Source organism: Chenopodium album, chromosome 12 (genome assembly GCF_948465745.1).
Source record: "Chenopodium album chromosome 12, dcCheAlbu1.1, whole genome shotgun sequence".
In the NCBI taxonomy this organism is placed as follows: domain Eukaryota; kingdom Viridiplantae; phylum Streptophyta; class Magnoliopsida; order Caryophyllales; family Amaranthaceae; genus Chenopodium; species Chenopodium album.
Window position 1 is genome coordinate 18,843,419 of NC_137845.1, and position 22,846 is coordinate 18,866,264.

General features: G+C 37.4%; 1 protein-coding gene across 6 annotated transcripts; it reads left to right on the top strand.

Annotated features, from left to right (window-relative positions):
* Window positions 1-13,393: 13,393 nt before the first annotated feature.
* Window positions 13,394-22,701, top strand: LOC145570438 (GTP 3',8-cyclase-like). 6 transcript variants are annotated; one of them, XM_081629513.1, is made up of 8 exons: window positions 13,394-13,597; window positions 13,752-13,855; window positions 14,161-14,781; window positions 14,864-15,031; window positions 15,137-15,328; window positions 20,310-20,378; window positions 20,553-20,670; window positions 22,375-22,701. In XM_081629513.1, the coding sequence occupies exons 2-7, from the start codon at window positions 13,796-13,798 to the stop codon at window positions 20,634-20,636; spliced, it is 1,194 nt and encodes a 397-aa protein (XP_081485639.1). In that variant the 5' UTR covers window positions 13,394-13,597; window positions 13,752-13,795; the 3' UTR covers window positions 20,637-20,670; window positions 22,375-22,701. The 6 variants fall into 6 exon arrangements, 4 of the variants coding, with proteins under 4 accessions (XP_081485639.1, XP_081485638.1, XP_081485637.1 ...); XM_081629512.1 differs by having other exon boundaries at window positions 13,395-13,597; window positions 13,752-13,858; XR_014096462.1 differs by lacking the exons at window positions 13,394-13,597; window positions 13,752-13,855; window positions 22,375-22,701 and adding an exon at window positions 18,128-18,198 and having other exon boundaries at window positions 13,951-14,781; window positions 20,553-20,618.
* The last annotated feature ends 145 nt before the right edge of the window (window positions 22,702-22,846 follow it).

Sequence of the window (22,846 nt, forward strand, 5' to 3'; positions counted from 1 at the left end):
ATTAGTTTAATTTCATTATAGAGTAATTGGCGAAACCCGAAACCTAGAACTACTTCTTATTATTGTCTATCGTCTTATTAGTTTGCAAGCCTTAATCGTTTATAGTTTAGTACTACTTTTCTCACATTTTCGTCGTCTAAATAATATTCTAGTTTCTTAATTTGGTACTTGAGTAGACCTCCTTGTGGATACGATACCTTGCTCACCCTATATTTACTGTAATTGACCCGTACACTTGCGGTAGATTTAGACCCGATCAGGTGGCAGTGTCATGGTGGTTGAGCGGCAGTAAGGATGAGCTCCAGCCAACTCACGATCAAGAAAAAAATGAAAGAAAGAAGGAGATGAAGAGGAAAGAAGGAGAAGATAGTTTGGAAGAAGGAAGATAGAGTAAGAATGCCTTACTACCATGGCTATATATAGCCTTCAAATGGCACTATTGCAACCATAATCATTTATGGTGTCGGCCCAATAAATGCTGCCGGCCTAATAAATGCAGTTGACTCAATAAATGCTGCTGACCCAATAAATGCAGCCGGCCTAATAAATGTTGTGAATAGGAGTAGTATATATAAGGGTGGACTTTGATTATGAAAGGAGGAATAATTCGGTACTTGGTAGTTTGACTTGAAAGCAAAATATTGAAGGTTGAAATTCCGACAACTTTGAGTTGACTCATATAATTAAATCCTTTATAAAGCGTAATAAAATTATCTTTGTAAAATCATATATGGACTTAAATAGATATTTTTTTGTAATAAAATATTTCGGAAAAATCTATAATTAATAATTAGTAAATGGCTTAAAAATACGGGGTATTACAGATTACCTTGGAATCTTAACATGCGTCAATTTTGTTCAACTACTTGTGAATATAGTGCTTGACTAGTTGATTTGGTTAGGAAAATGTGTTAGTTCCTGTTATATCAATGAATTTAATTATTGGTTTGCAACTATGAATAATGTTTATATGATTCATTATTATGCACAATGAGGAGGACGAAGGCGTTCATTCTTTTTAGGTGGCCTTCAGACGATATTAGAAACATTTGTTCCCTTCTTGCTACCCATGTTGTTTCTTGTGCCCTTTTATTATTTATTTAGCCACATTACAAACCTACCTAGCCCCATTGGTTACTAGTCCCAAGCATGGCTTGGGGGAGCTTTTAATTAGTGAGGTGAGAGAGTTGTAGTGTGCACATAATTTGCACAATGTGGGAAAATGAGATAAATGATTTGTTCTTTTAATTTAGTGATTGGAAAAAAAATGAGAATTTATTGTTCAAGGTTGAAAATTTCCAATGTGAGATAAAAAAGAATAAAAAAGAGCAAAAAAAAAAAAAAAAAAGTTTGTTTCAATGTTCAAGTGTTCTAGTTGAAGGTTGCTTAAAAGAAAAGAAAAAAAAAAGAATTCAAAAAGAAAAAAATTCAAGTTCAAAAGAAAAAAAAAATGTTCAAAGTTTGTTTATTCACTCAAGTTCTATAATATCATATTTTTATGAGTGAACTTGTAAGCAATGGTGGAGCCACCCTTGTGCATGGTGGGTCACGTGACCAAGCAAAGTGACCCAACAAAAAGAAAAAAAGCCATCAAATATTAAACATTACATTTAATAACCACAAGTGCTTATCAGTCTAGTGGTTAAGGACTTACTCCTCTATATTGAGGTCACTAGATCAATGCCCATGAGCATGATCCAGTGAACACATATTCTCACTAGGTAACTTGTTGAAATTTAATTTTTTATTTATTACCTTCATCCCTCAAATCTTACATTCTTAGTTCCCATTAGGTAACTTGTTAAATCTCACCATTATAAATCTTTTTGGTGATTTGTCATTATTCGTCACAAATCCTCCTCCTCTCCCACAAGGTATTTTGACAAACTTTTAAATAAATCGGATGTACAATAAAATATTGTACATCCGTTATAAAGTTACCTTAATATGAGTAAAAGTTACCCTGATATAAATATAAGTTACGAAGTATTTATACTTTATTAATAAAAGTAACTCAAAAAATTGTAAAATTGAGTTACTTTTATTTATGTCAGGGTAACTTTTACTCATATTAAGGTAAAAGAGTCCTCTGATGTACAGTAAATTACTGTACACCGGATGTATACAAAAGTTTTAGAATGACTTTTTTTGAAGCTTTTAGAATATATATACATTAATTATTGATTTGTATGTGGTCGATTGGTGACGGTGAGTCGGTGACCCAGCACCCATAAAATCCTGGATCCGTCACTAGTTGTAAGTGATGGTGAATTTGTGTAATATTGATTTGGATGTTTGGTGATCTTTGTAAAGTTGAGTTATGTTGGAGATGATTGGTCATTATTTATTTTTGACCTTGGTTTTATTAGGATTTGGCTCCCTTAAGCATGGCTTTGCTCTCACGTTTTTCCCAAATATTTCATACCCTTTTCCCTAGCCTTACATTACAAGCTTTAAAGACCTTCGACCTTTGTACATAGAATTGTGTGAATGTGAAAACAGTTGTTCATCAATGCGAAGGATGAATTGATATATTCCGAGTCGACTATCTAGGTTGAGTGCTTATCTCTTTAAACACACGAGTGTTGTGAGTTTGGGAGGGCATTGTTCACATTAAAGGGGTTGGTTGGAGAGCGATCGAGTACATCTTTTACTCACTACATAAATGAGAATCGAGTGTGTGAGCACTAGTCTTGAATTCTATATTGCTCTTGTGGTTTGTTCTACATGATAATTGTTAGGAAAGATAGGTAATTGGATGGATTTGAGTGATTGATTATGATGCATGTTTGTTGGATTGACTTTGAGTTACATTATGAATTTTGGATTTAATTTGGGGAGAAGTTATGATTTGTTTTGATTCATTGTCTTGCTTAGGGACAAGCAAGCGTTTGGCTTGGGGGAGTTTGATATATGTGTTTTATATGCTATTTTATCCCCCATCCCATGGTCATTTATATGCGTATTTGAGCTCTTCGGAGCTACTTTTAGCATTAATGTATGGTTTCAAGTGTTTTGTAGGGTTGGCATTTGTTTTGTAGGAATTTCTCGGTTTGTCGGTAATTCCTATAGTTTTACGGCCACTACGAGATATTGAAGCTTGTAGCACATTCATGACTGTTGATTGTAGCCCAATACCGACCGTATAGGTGACTAAGGGCTTAGTTCGTGAAATTGGTCCGAGCAATGGACCAAGAAGGAGTTGGGCTCTTGATGATTAAAGCTTAAGGAAACAAAGAAGAGAAAGCCATGGCCAAAGAAAGCAAGGCCCGATCGGGCAGCCAATGGTTCGATCGGGCGGCTGCCCAGAAACAAGAACAAGAGAAAAAAGGCGGACCCGATCGGGCGGCCCTTCGCCTGATTGGGCGTGTCTAATTCCAGGCGATTTAGGACTTTTTTTTGGCTAATCTCCGAGCTTAGGATTAATACTTTTCTTGTAATCTTTCTTAGTTACGTTTTTCATTATTCTCTTTTCATACTCAAAACTTTAGAGAGATTTTAGTTGGTGATTATTATAAAACTCAAGTTTTCCTCTTTTAGTGCAATTTCATATTTTTTCTTCCTTTGGTATTCTTTCTTCTCTCCTTTATTGCTTATTTTCTTGCTTTGATCTTAATTATGTCTTTTTCATATGTTTTGATTAGTTTAGATTTAATTATGTGTGAGTAGTTTAATTCTAGGGTTCTTGGGGGATCCATAATTAATATGAAGGGATAATTTGTTATTGTTGATTATTGATATTGCATGATAATTTCTTATTGAATTGTTTTAATTCTTTACAATTGGATTATGAATCGAGCAGATGTGATTTGATTGTAAAAGTATAGCAATATTGAATTGATGAATTGAGCAGATGTTAATTTGATATTAAAGGCTATTTTCAATAGGAACTTAGATCTAGTAAATTGCGAGAGCCTGTTAGATCTATGTTGATTAATAAATTGCGAGAGCCTGTTAATCATGTTATATGTGCAATGTTAATTATTGATTATTATGTTTTATCTCGAAATATTAATTATTGGTGAACCTGTGACCCTAGGCTTCTTAAAAAATAAATTGGTTACTTGATAGTTTAGATTATAATATTTAATTAGGAATAGAAGAACATTGTTTCCCTGTGGATTTGACCCTACATCCCTATCTATTATTAGTTAGTGGTTTTAGGTTATTCTTATGATTAGGTGATACAACTTTAGTTTATCAGACGATCAGCGAGCAACTTAGCAAAAGTTGGAGAGAGCACAAAAGATATAAGTGCCTCCTTTTTAGTAGCTTCTAGCTCATTCTCCCTCCTAGCTCGCAGCTCGGCCATCTCAGCCTCCAACATTTGCACTATGGTCTAAGAAGCTCCCAGCTGCCCCTCACAATCCGCCAGCTTAGTCTTGGTGAGTTGGAATTCTCTTAGCTGAAGCTTTAGGGCATCCACTCTCTCCCTCAAGAATCACCTCACTAGCCATCGCGTCCCTCTCAGAGCGAGCCAACTGAACTTACCTTATCCTTCTGAACAAGGGCTGCACTCTGATTTTGGTACTCCTTCTCCACTGTAAGCAAGGCATTAGCCAAGTCGCCAACATACATGGTAAGCTGCAAGCAAACAAAACGATAAAAATAAGCTAAGGCAAAAGCAATAAAAAAAAAGCAGAAGGAGAAAGATGAAACAGGAAAAAAGAAAAACCAGAGATACGAAAGCTAACCTTCTGCAAGTCATGGCACGCAGTGGCAGCGGGAAAACTGACTGAACCGCTAGTAGAGTCAGCAGGAAGACAAATTCCTTGAGTAAGGTGATAACCCAAGGTGTCACCTTGCTGCGGGTTATCCACAAACAAGGATTCGTCAGCCCGAACATTCATCAAAGGGCGAAATGGAGCGTTCTTAGCCCCAGCGGGGCATAACGAAGGACGGAGAGAGACATCAATGGGCACTTCCCCAAACTCTATAGGTCCAGTAGGACGGAAAGTACCTCCATCAGAGATTGAGGTCGCAGAGAGAGGATTCTCAAATGCATCGCTCAAAAACTAGTGAACACAACGATTAAGTTCACTATAGTTATGAGTACCAGTCTCCTTAGCAGCATTCTCATCAGGAAGCCTAGTGTTGGCAGAATGAGAAGCAAAAAGATCAAGGGCAGAAGAAGTACGAGCCTTTTTGGCAGCGGGCTGGTCGCCGTCATCTGAAGGAGAGACCACATGATCATCATTCAAGTTGATAATTGAATGATCCTGTTTGTGCGAACTCCCAGGTTGAGTGTGCCCTCCCCTGCTCGCACTTTACATATGGCCTTGAAGCCTAGCAAAGCGAGGCGGGATCTTGGGAAGCTCTGTGATAGCTTCATCAGGTAATTGGAAGGCAGAAGCCTCAGTAGAAGGATTAGTAGCGTCCTTAGCAGCAATGGTAGCACCAATGCTGGGAGAATAGAGCAGAACATGCTCAGCAGAAATTGTAGGTTTCTCACCACCGCAACGTTAATCTCAGCCTTCCCGTCAGGGGGAAACTCAAAAACGTTGTTAGCAAAGTTATCAGCATTATCATTTTTAGGATCATCAGAAGCTTGATTCAGTGGTTCATTTACCACTAGGGGTGAAAGTTTGGTTTTCGGTTTGGTTTTTTGCCCAAATCGAAACCGAACCACTTTAATTCGGTTTTTGGATTTTAGAAACCACACCGCACCATTTTACTTTAGAAACCGAACCAAACCAAACCATATTTATTTCGGTTTCATGATAAAAAACCGAACCAAACCGATTTTTTTGGGCCTCATTTATTTGGGGCAATAATCTGCAATTTTTTGGGCCTCATTCATCAACACACTAACACAATAACACAACAGTACTGTACTGCAACTTCACAAAACAAAACCAAAGCAAACCAATCCAATTCATACAGGGCATACACATAATTTAACAAGTTTTAAGTTTTAACAACAAACTAACAAAGTATCAAAATCAAACCAATCAATCCATACAAACTTAAAGTAAACAAGTTTTAACAAAAATACATAATTGAACAAAGTTTTTAACATAACATGACTAACAGCAGCACTGCAGTCTGCAGCAGAATGGAAGAACAACAGTCAGCACTCAGAAGAACAGCAGTCGGCAGGAAGAAGAAACAACAGTCAACACTCAGTAGATCCAACAGTCAAGAGTAGCAGCAGAACAGCAAAGCAGTAGCAGCACAGAGCATGCAAGTGAGCTCAATCACTCAAGTATTTCGACCACTTCATCAATATCAGCATCACCAATTGCCATATTCTTCAAGTCTATCATAATTCAATAAATTCATAACATAAGAATCCAAAATAAATATATATACATAATGAAAAATAATTAACTTTTGATTAAATGTTCTTATATATTACCTTCTTCAAGATGCTCAATTTCCTCTAAACATTCTTCAATACTTGGAAATGGTGAAGCACATAACCAATTTTGAGCACAAACAAGACCTTCCACTACTCGAGGAGTTAATGAGCTCCTAAACTGATCTAGAACCCTGCCACCAGTGCTGAATGCACTCTCAGAAGCTACTGTCGACACAGGGACAACAAGAACATCACGAGCAATTCTAACAACAGTAGGAAACCTTGAACAATTAAACTTCCACAGCTCAAAATGTCAAAATCATCAATATCTTCCGCCATATCCTCCTCCAAATATTTGTCTAACTCTATTTTTGCATCTCCATCTCTCTCACACTTGTGTTTCTTATACTTATTCTTCAAGACCTCAATCTTCTTATGTTTGGGAGATAATGGAATTTTATCGTCACTACTTGGAGACACTTCCACCTTATTTCCACCACCATATGAAGAAACACGATACTCCTCATACAAAGCATTCAAAGCTTCTTTCACATTATTAACCAACTTTGATGCAACAATAGAACCATAAATTTCAGTTATCATCCACTCAACATAATCAAGTTTATAACGAGGATCAAGGACAACGGCAATAAAAATCAAGAGGTTTATTTTTTCTGGATTACCCCAATACTTTTCATATTTATCTTTCATTCTACAAGCCATAAGACACATATCCGGATCATCACTTGACTCTAGATCTTTCAAAAGTACAGCAACACTCACCAATTCATGAAAAAACAAATTCGAAGTGACATATAAAGAGCCAGAGACATGCATGGTCAAATCATAAAAGGCTTGCAGAAATTCAGAAAATCTTCTCACATTGTTCCAATCATCAACATCAGAGCTACCCTTACCATCCCTCTCATTCAACTCAATTACATAGTGAGGGTTTTCCTCAGAATACCTCTCAAAAGCACCCTCAAGTTCAATAGCAGCATTCAACATCAAATAGGTGGAGTTCCACCTAGTGGGTACATCAAGGCACAATCCCTTTTTTGTGTTGATTTTTTCATCTATGACACATTTTTTAAACCTTTGCAACCTAGCAGGAGATTGTTTGATAAACCTAACAGCATGCCTAACACGTTGAATTGACTACTTAACACTTTTCAACACATCAGAAACAACCAAATTGACAATGTCTGCAACACAACGCATGTGAATAAAACGACCCTTAAGAACCCCAGTTTTCCATCCATTCATTTTCCTTCTCATATACCCAATTGCAGTATCATTTGAGCTAGCATTATCAACAGTTATACACATGACTTTTTCAAGCCCCCAATCAAGCAAACACTTTTCAATTTCTTTGCCAATATCATCACCCTTATGACTAGAAATAGTACAAAAATTCAGAATTCTTTTGTGTAATTTCCAGTCATTATCAATAAAGTGGACAGTCAAGCACATGTAATTGATTTGTTGTATAGAGGTCCGTGTATCAGTGGTTAAAGAAACTCTTGAATTACATTTCTTTAACACATTTTTTAGCTTTCGTTTCTCAGTTAAATAAGTTTCAAAACAATCTTTGGCTACTGTAATTCGAGAAGGAACATTAAATCTAGGTTCCATTACACCACAAAAGTGTCTAAAATCTATACCTTCAACAAACTTAAATGGAAGTACATCAACAATTACCATGTACGGCAAAGTTTTTCTAATACTACCAGCATCAAATTTGTGGTATGTCAACCCACTAGTACCACCAGCAGCACTTAGTACTTTAGCACTTTTGAATGAAAGTGAACTTTGTTTGAATCTTTAGGGGTGTTAAAGGGATACTTACGACATCGGCTAATATGAGCCCATAACATACTAGTGCCGTTTTTCTTTGCCCCACACCTGTAGCTCATCCCACAATACTTGCAAGTTGCCTGCCTTCCAGAAGGTAAATCTTCATTAACAAAATGCTCCCAAACTTCGGAGTACTCTTTCATCCTCTTCCTTTTTGCACCGTCTTCTTTTTTCTTATTAGAGACTTGGTCAGTCTCATGTTTGAGTTCAGGTTGGTCAGGATTGTTTTCCATTGGCCTAGGACATAAAAAACAGTAGCAGTAAGCAATTAAGCAGTAGCAGAGCAGTTAAGCAGTAGCAGAGCAATTAAGTAGTAGCAGACTAGCAGTCTAGCAGAGCAGTTAAGTAAAGCAATTGTACATGCAGTAGCATAGCAGTTAGGCAGAGCAATTGAGCAGTTGAGCAGACAGTATAAATTATAGTCATATTCCAAGTATAATGACAACAAGTTGCACAGTGTTAAATTATAGTCTAATTCCAAGCAAAGGCAAGCCTAACTTATTTATCAAAATCGACCAACTCAAAAATAATTGCTCAAAAATAATTGAAAGTGAAAATCGCAATTCACAAGTATAATCGCAAGCAAAATCGCAAATTGCAAAGATTAAAACTTAATTGCATACCTTAAAAAGAGTAGGAGGAGACAAGAGAGAGAGAGAGAGAGAATTGCCGGTGGATTGGACGGTGGTCGACTGGTGTCACTGGTCGGAGAAAAGATAGGAGAGGATTGAGTAGGAGGAGTGGAGAGAGAGACTGAGAGAGGCTGAGAGTAATTAGGGTTTTCTTTTTTTGCATTATATACCTAGGGTAATTCAGTGTTGTGCCAGGGGTTATTAAGGGTTAGGCCTCTAATTCGGTTTGGTTCGGTTTTTCATTTTCTCAAACCGAAATCGAATTTTTTTTTTTTTGGCACCGAAACCGAACCGCCCAAAAAAAAAACCGAACCAAATTTCTTATTCAGTTCGGTTCAGTTTTACACCGAGTTTCTTTCACCCCTATTTACCACGGCGGGCTAAGGTGCCACCTAGTTGGAAACCACAGCAGGACGCTTCTCAGAAGGAGCACCTTGCGCTACTAACGCCTCAGACCCCGAAGTAACATCCTTGGGCAAATCACGAGTTTTCCGTAATCTCCCAACAATAGAAGATAAAGGCTCAGCCTCAGCACGACTAGACCCTGCGCGATCAGTAGCGGTCATAGTGCCAAAACAGCTATCAGCTCAGTAGGAGCCAAGCGGATCTCACCCTTCAAAGAACCAACATTAACCTCCAAAGTCTCAAAAAGTTTTGGAGGATTATCAGGAGTGGCAGTGAGGGGATCCTTCCAGTTGTCTTTCAGCCCGAGGATGCGCCTATCCAGTTTGTCATAACCTGAAAAATCAGGTGGCAAAAGAGAAAAAAGCAAAAAGACATAAGAACACAACACAGGCAAAAGTAAAGGAAGGAAAACACTCAGAAAAACAAGAAACAAGACTTACCAAGCTCATGAGTAGAACACAAGCGCATAGCAGAAAACTGCGCATTGCCCACAATGTACAAAGAGTTAGGCAGCCAGAACTTGGGAAACTTTGAATCACCTGTGCCAGCTTCCTGCAGCGTATCAAAAGCCTTTGTTTCTCGAGCAGATTTAGAAGGGGAAACAGTAAATCCAACCTTATTAGCACGAATCTCCAGGAAATTGCGTGGCACGGCAAAAGATGAGAGCACTACAACCCAAAAGAATTTAACTGTCCAGTCCCTAAAGCGACCAAGCTTAGGATAAGACAAGATCCTACCCTCTTTGGAAGCCACGTAATACCAGCCAGACTTAGAGCCAAAGGACGACCTCCTCAGGCTCATTAAAGACTTAAACAAATGCAGCGATTCAGGGTACCTCCGAAATCGCAGAAACCATAACAAGCATATCAGGGTATGCAGAGACGTAGGGTGTAACAGGGCAATGTAAAGATTAAAGGCACGAAAAACCTTGTCCAAATTGGGGTCTAGAGGGAATCGCAAACCCAAGTCTAGCTAAGAGGCAAAAACGGCAATGTGATCAGCAGGAGGAGCAGATACCTTAGAGCCCTCAGCTAGCAAAACCAGCTGGTAACCCGAGTCAAACCCATAAAATTTCTGTCTTACGGCAGCCAGATCTAACTTCCTAGCATCCTTACGCCAGCTAGAGTCCCGTACGCAATTTTTGGGACCGTGACACCTCTCATCCAGGACGAAATTAGATTTTCCCTCTTCCACGGGCTCCACAACATAAGTGGGCTGACAATCATGAAAAGCGCGCTCACTGGAGACTCAACCGTCCCACCCATATCCGCAGCCGGGGAAGGAAATGGTGAAGAAGTCGCAACGCTGCCCCCCCTCCCCACACTACATAATGATCAAATCGATTCACATTAGCCATATCATCAAGCTAGGAAAAACTGTTTAAAGGCTGAATATGGGGAATGGGGCTAACAAGGGACACATCAGGAGGATTAGCCTTGACCTGGTCAGCTAATTGTTTATGGCGCATCGCGCGCATCCTTAAACGGGTGATATGGGACAAAGGACCCCGTCACAGGTAAGTACCCGTTCGTAATAAGGGTCAAAGAAATCAGGACGAGGCTTGGATTGAAAAGGATGAAAAGTGCTACCGTCAGCAGGACGACTACTACCCGATCCAGGTGTAACAGGAAGAGTCGCAGCAGTACTCGCTCTGCTCGCAGCAGGAGCGCAATCGAATGGCATTACCATTTGCGAAGGAAGAGGGGGAGAAGCAGGGGAAGTAAAAGAAGTGCACGCAGAACGCTCACCTGAGTGAGATGACTCGGTGCCCACAGAATGGTCACTCATATTTTGACTGTCAGTAGCGTCAGACATCCTAAGATCTACAAAGACAAAAAAAGCCCCCCAAAGAAGATGAAGAAAATGGAGTGCCAAAGAATCAAGGATCAGTCAAATCCAAAAGAGCAAGAGTAGAAAGAATAACGCAAGAAATTGGAAGAAAAAATCGCGAGTACAAATACAACAACAAAACGGGAAGAATTGGGCGAAAATAATCAAAATTGATCAAAAGACGCCATCTTGCGAAGAAAAAAACACAAAAAGAAATGAAATTGGGCAGATACATACTAGGAAAGGTACAAAGAAAGTACCTTTACAACAAAGTTGCAGAAGCAAGAAAGCAAAAAAACAATGGTGACACCAAGAACCCAAGCGAAGAACAGGGTTTCAAGCTACAGTAAAAAAAGCTAGAAATCTCAATAAAGAATGAAGAGCGAGAGAAAATAAGCAAACAAAATAGAAAACAAAACAAAAATAAAGACGAAAAGAACGAGGAAGACGAAAACTTACAGCAACAATGGAGGAGCGATGGGCGTCTGTGAGGAAGATGAAGGGCGAAAAATTTGAAAAATGAAAGAAGAAGATGAAAAAATGAAGAAGGTAAAAAGAAAAGAGGGAGACAGTGAATTAAATGGGAAGTAAATGGGCGATTGAATAGGCAATAAAGCCAAACCGTCATATCACTTCAGTAAAAATAAACTAACCCTCAGATGGCTGACATGTGTCCCACTCATGCAAAACACTATTCCCGCCCAAACAAAAAAAATGATGAGAACACTTCAGCGGGAGTGATCGAAATTCCTCCCTGCTAGTTCGTAATTTCTCATACTTCAGCGGAAGTGATCAAAATTCCTTCCTGCTAGTTCGTAATTTCTCAGACTTCAGCGGGAGTGATCGAAATTCCTCCCTACTAGTTCGTCATTTCTCAGACTTCAGTGGGAGTGATCGAAATTCCTCCCTGCTAGTTCGTCATTTCTCAGACTTCAGCGGGAGTGATCGAAATTCCTCCCTGCTAGTTCGTCATTTCTCAGACTTCAGCGGGAGTGATCGAAATTCCTCCCTGCTAGTTCGTAATTTCTCAAACTTCAGCGGGAGTGTTCGAAATTTCTCCCTGCTAGTTCGTCATTTCTCAAACTTCAGCGGGAGTGATCAAAATTCCTCCCTGCAAATTCGTCATTTCTTAGACTTCGGCAGGAGTAAGAGAAACTCCCCTAAGTAGAGTCAAACATCGTCATCACACGACCGCACACCTAAAAACTTCACACTTTACATATTACCTTAAGTCTCAAAATTGTGTAACCAATCTCAAGACTTGAGGGGCTAGAGGTATGTAGGAAGACTCGGTCAGACGACCTATTGAGCAGCACTGACAGAAGTGTACGTTCAAAGAACAGCTGGCATGAGTAACCTCATACCACCTCTTGAGGGGCTAGTTGTATGGGATAGATCTTGCTGAGATATTCCCTCCCAGCTGAACCCACCTTGAGAGGACATCAGCGTCCAAACAAGAGTTGGCATGAGTGACCTCATACTACCTCTTGAGGGGCTAGTTGTACGGGATAGCTCCTGCTGAGCTATCACCAGGCTCCCGGCTCCACTCTCGAGGTGCCTAATCACCGCTAAAAGAGTGCCTTAAGGGCTCACCAGTCCGGTAGAGTCAGCCAGCAGGTTGACCAAGTAAGACTCTCCACAAAGGAGATCGTACACAAAATACAATGGAAATGAGGTTAGACAAACATTCTATTACATCATCTATCTCCCTAAGTACACTTTCTCTCTCTAAAAACACATTCTAACTTAGGCATCGGAGGGGGGTCCCTCGAGCCACCCCCGAGGGCAGTTCACGTGTGTTGCCTTGCGTAGGTCATCAACTGGACCCAGTTAGTTAGGGGGGTAACCATGGATTAGCTTATTTTTATTTTTCTTTTTTTTGTTGGTTAAATTGCATAACCATGGGTTAAATGTGAGTTAGTGACGTCATTAAGGTCTTAAAGTGGAGGTTGGTAGTAAAATAAAATTTTAAAAAGTTTTTATGGTAGTAATTCACAAGTTTTTTATTTCGCGGTAGTAATTTTCAAAGTGGCTTTAATATGCGGTAGTAATTGGCAAATTTTCCTTTATAATTTTCCTTAGTCAACATAACCCTTAGGGTCTGTTCTCTTCAGCTTAATTTCACTTCAGTTCAGCTCCAATCAGTTCAATTCCTAATTTCCTTCTCTCATAAACAATTCATTTCAACTCTATTCAGTTCAGCTCAGTTCAGTAAATCAAAAACGACCCTTACTCAACAAAACGAAGGTAGTAGGCACCAGGCAGATCGTCCAACGCTCTCGTCTAGTGATAAAATTACAAATATACCCTCGGTAATAGATACACACAACCGACGACCCACAAAGTCACCAACTCACCACTCTTGGCTACATTAGAATCTCAATCTACTAATCTAGCAATTGAGTCGTCGACATTTCTTTCCCCTTTCACAGTTTAACGCAATCGGACTCCACCTCGAGTCCTCCACCTTTCTAAACCCCCTCTTTTTCTCTGTCCTCCATTGAAGCTTACTCTGAATCCTCCATTGATGCACCTTCTCAGCTTTCTCTCCTCCATTCAACCACCTTCTCAGGTCACATGCTCTTTTTTATTCAATCATTGGACATCAATTAATTGATTTTTTAAATCATTGAATATCAATTTAATCGTTGATTTAATTGCTGATATAGTCAATTTAGGGCTCTTCTAAGGTGTACTGAATACTGATCACTTTGTTCTTGTTATAGAGTTGAATTATTGAAAGACGCCATTTTTTTGGGTTAAGCTGAAGATGTGGCGCTACTTACCAAAAGCTTTGCTCAGCTACAGACGACTCAATTTATGTCAAAATGTGGTAATTTCCATATATGTTTTATTTTGTTATATTGTATTCTTTGGACTTATCTACTTTCTAAACCGCTACCTTGTCAAACACTCGTATTTTTCTCAGGTTTAGGAGTAACATGGTGATAGGCACATGTTTTTTCTCTTACAAATTTACGTACAAATTCATTCCTGTTATCACAATTATTACTATTTACCAAATGGGTCCATCAGGATACTTGAAAATTGGTTATGGAAATTGAAATATTTGGCTTAAGATTTTGTCACATTGGAGGTTGTAATGAATCTTTCTCTATTGATGTTGTTGACCAGTTTGATAATGGAAATGGGTCTTTTTTTATGGCCTGTAACGGTGCTTCTCGAGGTTTGATCGATAATTTTAGTCGTGGTTCTGTCTTTGATACATACTCAACATCTTGCACTAAGATGGTTGAAGATGATACAAAAGGAAGCTCAGTTTCTGACATGTTGGTTGATTCGTTTGGGAGGTTGCATACGTATTTGAGGATTTCCGTGTCTGAACGTTGCAACCTTAGATGTCAGTACTGCATGCCAGCTGATGGGGTGGAGCTCACTCCTGGCCCTGAACTACTCTCGAAAGATGAGATAGTGCGACTGGCAAGTCTATTTGTCAATTGTGGAGTGAATAAGATACGTTTGACCGGAGGGGAGCCTACAATTGGGAAAGATATTGAGGATATTTGCTTGCAACTGTCTGAATTGAAGGGATTGAAAACACTGGCCATTACAACGAATGGACTTACGCTTGCGAGAAAACTGCCAAAGCTCAAAATATGTGGCCTTAATGCAGTGAATATTAGCTTAGATACATTAGTGCCTGCAAAATTTGAATTCATGACCCGGAGAAGAGGGCATGAAAAGGTTATTGAGGCAATCAATACAGCTGTAGACCTTGGTTATAATCCAGTTAAGGTATATTATTCATCTTTAAATTTGAGTATTATCCCTACCTCTTTATATTATGTTTGTTCATTCTTCACTATTGCCTTTTCAGGTGAACTGTGTTGTCATGCGTGGGTTTAATGACGATGAGATATGTGATTTTGTTGAATTAACGCGTGAGAAGCCTATTAATATTAGATTCATCGAGTTCATGCCATTTGATGGAAATGTTTGGAATGTCAAGAAACTTGTGTCTTATTATGAGATGATGGATAGAGTGGTATGTCTATCGTGTGCAATTTTTCCTGTTTTGAAAAGTTTTTATGAATCATACTCTTTAAATCCTCATCATCTCTATGTTTCATTGGTTACTCCTAAATTACAGGTCAATAAATTTTCTGACTTGAAGAGACTAAATGATGATCCAACAGACACAGCAAAGAATTTTCGGGTTGAGGGACATCGTGGAACTGTTTCCTTCATCACATCAATGACTGAGCATTTTTGTGCTGGCTGCAATCGATTGCGACTTTTAGCTGATGGGAACCTGAAAGTGTGCCTCTTTGGGTCTGCAGAGGTAATTGTCTCCATGATTTTGTTATTTTTTTTTTCCTGAACTTTAATCATGGGCTATATTCTGCCACTTCACTGGCGTTTAGTGTCTCCCTTCATTTGTATACGCTTTCATTAAACTAGCAAAACTGCAAAAGTACCTTTAATCTTCCTTTGTAATTTTTGTTGCGTCTACTTCAAGGCATGTTCCTTTTAAAATGCCATGGTCAACATGTCTTTTTGAAGGCATGTGTTCTGCTGTTTAGTGTCTCCATCCATTTGTATGCTCTTTCATCTAACTAGCAAAAATACCCTTTTACCTACCTTTGTCAATTTTTTGCATGATACTCTCTATATATTCCTTATACAATGCCATGGTCAACTTGTCTTTATGAAGGCATTTGTTCTGTGGAGTGATAAATGGGTCTTGTTGAAGTGCCTTGGCCGACTTTGAGTTAATGACTGAACTTAGTGAGCAATTTTTTGTTTGCAGTTGCTTGAAAAAAAATCCTTTTTACAATGGAGGTGAAAGATCTGCTTTCACTTTGGATTGTGATGGTCCAAATGATATTTCTCTTGATAATAATGTCTTTTGTTTGAATATATTAAGCAGCCTGACTGAAATAAACCTACCTCACTGGCCAGAGAAAGAGAGAGAAAAGAGGGGGTGGGGGGGGGGGGGGGGGGGGGTGTGGCTCCTCCCAAGCCATCAAAGAACCTCGTTTTGTCTCACATAGAATCTTGATTTTCAAGATCAGAAGGCTGAAGTAAGCAAATAGAGAAGGTTGGTATCTCCTGGCCTTGAACGTCATCCAGTCATAACCCATCTCCTAGGATTACCATCTACCAACTCTGGAAAAGTCAAGGTGGAAAGACCACTATTACACCTTCTCTACCTAAACAAGAGAAAGAGTTTTCTGTCAATAACTTTATCCTGTTATCTCACTACCCCACTTAAGCCTTCTTAGAACATCAAACTTTAGAATGGATTCTAAAATTTCTTCCCTTATGAAGAACTTCTACCATCATGTTCAGCACCAGATATAAGTCTACTCTTCACAAAAGCTAATTGTTTTGAGAAAATCTTGTCAGGATGAAACTTGTCCAATGTATTAGAAAGAAATTTTGCCAAGATCTTGTAATATACAAGTGTACAATTGATCGGTGTAAAGTTGGAAGCTTGAAGCTACTGAAGCATATTTTCTTATCACATCCAGAAAGAAATTTTGAAAAAGGAACCATCATGAAACTTTATAGATCTAGGAACTTGTTGGGCTCCATATTTTAACAAATCAGTAATATAACAAGGCCTTTCTAAACAAAATTTTGTTGGCTCAAATGATCAAGCTTTACTCTAATCTGTCAAGCTTTGCACAATTTACAATCTCATTGTAAAAAAATTGGTAGGAGAAGAAGTGGAGAACTCGTTATAAACTTGAGCTTTTATAATAATTTCTCCACTTAACTACTACCTCCGTTTTTTTTAAGTGCATCACTTCTATTTTTGGACATTGTCATTTATTTTTTATATTACCACTCTCCTCACATGGTCCCCAATCCTAAATCTTTTTCTATTATTTTCCTCCTCTCACTACCCTTACATTTTAATTAACAATTACCCAGCTATCTCTTTTCTATCATTTTTTTAATTTCCCAATAATTCTACTTACACTATATTTTACTCCATTCAACTCACCTTCGGATGCACTTTAAAAAAACGAGGGAGTATCTAAAGAACAGCTTGCTCCCCCTGTTCTAGTCCTCTTCTACTTCATAAATTTTACGCATGCTACATATCTTCTGAAGAATAAAATCATCTAACTCTATTCTAGCCTTCATTCCTCTGTTAATTTACCTTAACTATCTGGTATCAATCTCTGAGGTACCATTAAAGGCCAGTTTGCCAAAGTAATCTAAGTAGTTACCCCTAAAATAATTAACCTTAGATCCCCAAATTTCTGTATGTTTTACATCAATTTTTTTCTTAACAAAGTTGAGCTTCCTCATCACTGTAAAGTTGCTCGAATGATTCATATAGTCCACTACAGATAATATCATTTGATGACAATCCTAGTATTACTTAACCTAAAGAGCATCTCTGACTACTTTTGAAGACTTCAACCAGGGTAAAATAATAGGACTTAACTCTTGACCCTCCCATTCACCAGATTTGGGAACTTAAGTATATACTTCCTTTGTTGTTTTTTACTTGCAAAGTTTCTGTTTTTCACATTTGCCAATGCATAACTTCAATTGTTAATATCCTTAATTATGCATTTTAAAAAATTATTAAAATTAAATTTCTTAATAGTACAACATTTAAACGGTCCAACAAGATCCCATATGCCTAAGTTTCCTGAAAGTATAAATTGCAGTGAAGTAGAGTGCGTGAATAGTGCACACAGGAGAAATGTTGAAGTTACAAAAAAAAAAAAAAAAAGGAAAACGTAGAAACATGTCCAACGCACAGTCCATATTTCAAAATTCAGACTAGGTGAAGTTAAGGTCTCTAGAGGAAATCCCCTAACAACCCAACTTATTATAAAATATGCAGGCACTGCAGTTTTGGTACTAGAAAGTATCATACAACTACCCCTTCTCTTACCTCCATGCAAATCAAATTTAAATTTACTCCCTTAGTTATACCACAGGCCCATAGCAGGGCCTCAAATGTTTTTATCAAATAGTTACTTGCCTTTTTCCTAGAAGATGTGCATTCTGCTTGTAATTATCTTAATCTCCCACCCTTTACCACCCTGTGGGATTTTATTTGTAAAAATTAATTGACCACACCTTCAAACATGGTTTCAAATCTTTGATGCAGTTGTGATCACAATAATGGTCGTGGAATGGTTTGCGCTTGTTGCGGCCTTATATCACAAGCAATGGTAATTGGTAAGCTAAGAGAACCATTACAATGCCATCACGATGTGGCTGAGATTTAATTCCATGCATGCCTAAAACTATTAGTATCACTAATTATGAATTACGCATTGGCCCCTCCCTGTAGGCTCCTTGACCTAAAAGATTTGAGCCATTGATCAGAAAAAGCGCTTAGAATTTAAGTACTGTGTAACTCTTTGCTGTAACCAAATAAAAATCCAAAATTATCAAATACAATGTAAATTTTTATGGATTTTTAGAAATAGTGGATCTATATTGAAGTTTTGGAGTAGGAATCTATAACAACAAAAATGTTATCATACCAATGATAAAAATAAATAAATAAATAAATAAAAGAAAGAAAAAGTTTGTAAGGGACACATAATCTGCTAGTCTACTATTCCATTTTGTCTTGGTGGTACCTGCTACGAGTACTTTTATTCTTAGAAGTGCTAATTTAATATTTTGATTATTAAATTATTACGGTCTTTGTTCCTAAACTAAAACCCCATTTCTAGGAGAGGAATTATAGTAAAGTATTGTTGATTAAATTTTTATGAAAAAAAAAAAAATCGATAGTTGGAATAATTAATAATTTTGAGGGGAAATGAGAGAATATTGCTAGGAACTAGGAAAACACACACAAGCACAATAGAGAAATAGCCAAACTGATGATATGATATATAGTGCGATTTTGTTGATTAAATATATAATTATAAATTAAAAAATATATAATAAAAAAAAAAAGTGCTACTAGATAGTGGACCCCACCCAAATAAGAAACACGGCTACTATTTAGGGACAAGAAATTTGATAGAAATAGTACATAATTTGGGAATGAAGGGAGTGTTATATATGTGATACTGACTGCAATTAAATTTTATAACTATAGTTCTTCTAACTTGTTCAAAGTTGAACCTATGTTTCTTAGATGAATATGAACTTATGTCACCTCAGGGGATTAAAGGCTTAGATCATTATTTTTTACAGCCCAATAAGTGGATCTGATAATAAGGACGTGCAACAGTTGATGTCTTTCTGAATTAAAAGAAAATACATATTTTAAATTGGCTTTCGAAATTAGGGTAAGATGACAACTATGGAAACGATTGTTATTATATATTGCAATACCTGGTAGAGGATAAAGAAAATTAGTGGATGGAATCTGTATTCTTACAGCTCTACAATGAATTAAATATCTATTCTGATTCTTCTGTCTCTAGGTTAGCTTTATTGTGGTTTGGTATAAGGAAGATATAGGAGAGGGGGGGGGGGGGTGGGGTGGGTAGGGGAGTGTGAACCTAATAGATTTAATGACACTATTAAAAAGACCAATTAGAAATAATTATACATATGAGATGGAGGAGAGAGAAGTGAGGAGAGGAAGAGATTACGAAAATCATACTATAAGACCTATGATACAGTTGAGGCTCCAGTATTAAAAAGCAGAACTTGGTGTTCCTTTGTTGACAAGAAAAGTTCATACCAATCATTGATTTACCAATGTCATTGAGATCTAGAACCTTCTGATTGAAAACTTTGATAAAATCTACTTTCGTGCTCTCCCATAACTTCATAAGCACTGCTAACTTCTTACTTGGGTGTGGTTAACCGCTTTGATATGCCTCTTTCTATGGTTCGACCATCTCTTTGGTTACCTGGGCAGAAATGGTTCCTTTTTGCAAATAGCTGAGTTTACTATCCTGCAACAGGTTACTACGCATGATAGACTTATCACAACTCATCACCTAAAACTCTATGCTATGAGAAGTGTCTTTGGGACTGAGGGAGTCAGCAATTATACCTGTCACCTCAAGAAAAAGGACCATAGTGCTACTGATATGAATAATAAATCATCTAAGTCTGCCGGCCAGGTTGCGAAAACGTAACGTGTTACCTAAGCAATCCCAAATTCCTAGGCTTTTTTTACCTGTTGAATATGTTCATAAGATTGAGATTGGTAAGTATTGGGCAATTGGCCAAAGTGCTTTTGGAGCAAAGGTTCATCGTCAAAGTCATAACTTGCATGTTCTGATTTTCTAGTCTTTGACCTGCTTTGATTTTCCTTGTCCACTCAATATATAGGGTTAATTGCAATCATTAATGATTCTTTTGGAGTGCAGGTGAGCTTAAGAGACCCCATCCGCAGTGGTGCTGATGACAATGAACTCATGGAAATAATTGGAAGAGCGGTATGTTCTAATATCTCAGCTCCTTTGTAAATGATGCATGTGACTCCTATAGTCAATTAGTCATACTTTTAATGAGAAGTTAGGTGACTGAAGCAAGTTGCACCCTCTGCTTCTGGAAAAGTTGTCTTATAGAAGAATTTATATAATAAGAAATTATTTGTTATTCTGATGTAGGTGAAAAGGAAGAAAGCTGCTCATGCAGGAATGTTTGACCTTGCAAATACGGCTAATAGACCAATGATACGTATTGGTGGCTAAGGCTTGGTGGTGTATCTTCATTCAGAAACCTAAGGTAGCTTTTAAACCTAAAGGTCTTGTTTGTTTTGTACTTCATGATTTCCCTTGTTAGGTAACATAGTTAACAGGAAAAATCTGATAACCAAACTTTTGATAAATGATATTGATAGATGTATCACTTTTCTTGCGACAGGTCTTAGTTAGACTTATTGATGTATTAATATCTACGATAGATGCTAAAGCTGAAATTTGTCCTTGGCAATCATAAGTTTCATATTTTGTTTTACTCTGATTCTGGTTTTTAAATCTTCTGCTTGCTTAATTTTCTCATAAGATATCTTTTTCGTGAAAGTTAAGTCATGCTCAATAATGCATTTATTGTGCCATGCCAGAGTGCCAAACTGCTTCTTGAATATATATAGTCAGCAATAAACATGTTAGTTTACTCTTTTACCGACGGCGAAGCAGGTTAGGGCTGGATGATGATAACTCAACAAATTTAGTTTGCACTACAATTTGCGGTCATGGTCTAAAGACTATGTAGCTGTCAAGTTACTGCTTGCTGATATCTTAGTTGTTGTATGCTTAGGGCAGCAATTTTATTTATTTATTTACGGAGTATTATTTATTTTTGTTATTATATTTCCTAAGTTTTTGTTATCTGAAGCTTGCCTACTTAGCATAGTCATATTTCGTGTGATGTATGAAGTTGGTAATGGTTCTTTTACTGCTCAAAAATTAGTTTTTTCATGCTGAAGGACGTGTAGGGAGCTGTAAATATTTTTGTTGCAGCTCGCTTTTGTGCAAGGAAATTAATATGTCATCTGCTATCTGTCTCTCGCTCTCTACCAAAATGAGAATTAGAAGCCAAATTAGTTGAAAATCATCATTCACTGCAATTTATGAGGGGATTGTTATTTTCCCAGGCATATGCTGTTGAAACAACACGATGGTGAAGAATCTAAAATAAATAGGAGCATTATTACTTTAGCCAGAAGTTTACTTGTAAATGCTCATTTTTTTTGTACAATGTTTATGTGAAAGTAAATTCACTTTAGTGCTACAATGGTTTGTTATTGTAGGTTATTTCACTTCATGTTTCAATTGTCCTTTGAGCTCTGGTTGATTTCTTATAGTTTTTTTTTTCTTTTTCTTTCTTTCCTAACTAAAGTCTGCCTTGCAACCATTTTACATTTACTTTGAAATTTTTGTTTGTCGGTTGAGGGTTTAGGGTTTATCCAAGTCCGAGTAACATAGGTTGAGGGTTTAGGGTTTATCCAAGTCCGAGTAACATAGGTTGAGGGTTATAGAGTTTCTTTTCAGTCAGTAATTAAACATACGTTCCTTCACTTTATGTTCATAATAGTATGAATTTGATAAGATGATTACTGAAATGGACTTATTAAAGGAGTACCTTTTAAAAGGTACGTGTTCACGTATATAGGGTGTATGACATACATGCATCAATAGAAAACAAATACATGAATATTACAGATAAAATGATTTGGATAGATTATAAATTTTAAAAATTAGATAAAGTTTTTAACTTTTGCTGTTGGAATTTAAACTGCTTCTTTTTTCGAGTAATTTCTTCATTCTATTAATGCTCCTTGCCTATTAGTCTTTATGGGATTGATCAATCTTCATCACTCTATTGATCTGTCAATTGTGTTGTATTCTGCTATTATTATTGAACTTTTTGGTTATATTTTGAGTCATTTGACCCTTAATTTTCCCTTGATGTTTATTATTCTTGCAGAATCAGGTATAAGTGAACAATGACCATTCTTTCTCAAGTACAAGTTGATCTGCTCATCCTATACGTTGGTTATGATGCGTAACAGGATCATGCAATGGCACCAGGCTGGAGACTGGAACAGCAGGCATTTGGTTCACATATCTGAAATGTGAAATGCTTCACTGTCGCGAGACCTTGTATGTATAAGCTGATACCTTGTATGTTGTATACACAGTACCATAACATAACTTAGCAGCAGACTCGTGGTTCATAAGAACGAATTTGGACTTGTAATTACAAACACTATTCTCAGTATCATCAAATAATAATTTTGTTGTATCCCCTGTATTTCACTTTGTTTTTTTCAGCAAATAAAAGTGCTACATACGAAGTATGAAATTTCTTCAACCGTACAGGTAACATACAGCAATTTCACAATGTTACACTAGAACATAGCAGATATCATTTACCTTATGTCTGTAATATCGTCTAC

What these genes read in the sequence shown, in the direction of transcription:
- LOC145570438 (XM_081629511.1), top strand. Translation starts at nt 14,080, where the DNA reads ATGGAAATTGAAATATTTGGCTTAAGATTTTGTCACATTGGAGGTTGT. An exon ending in TTGGTTATAATCCAGTTAAG is followed by an intron (nt 14,782 to 14,863) that starts GTATATTATTCA and finishes TTGCCTTTTCAG; the next exon opens with GTGAACTGTGTTGTCATGCG. An exon ending in ATGAGATGATGGATAGAGTG is followed by an intron (nt 15,032 to 15,136) that starts GTATGTCTATCG and finishes CCTAAATTACAG; the next exon opens with GTCAATAAATTTTCTGACTT.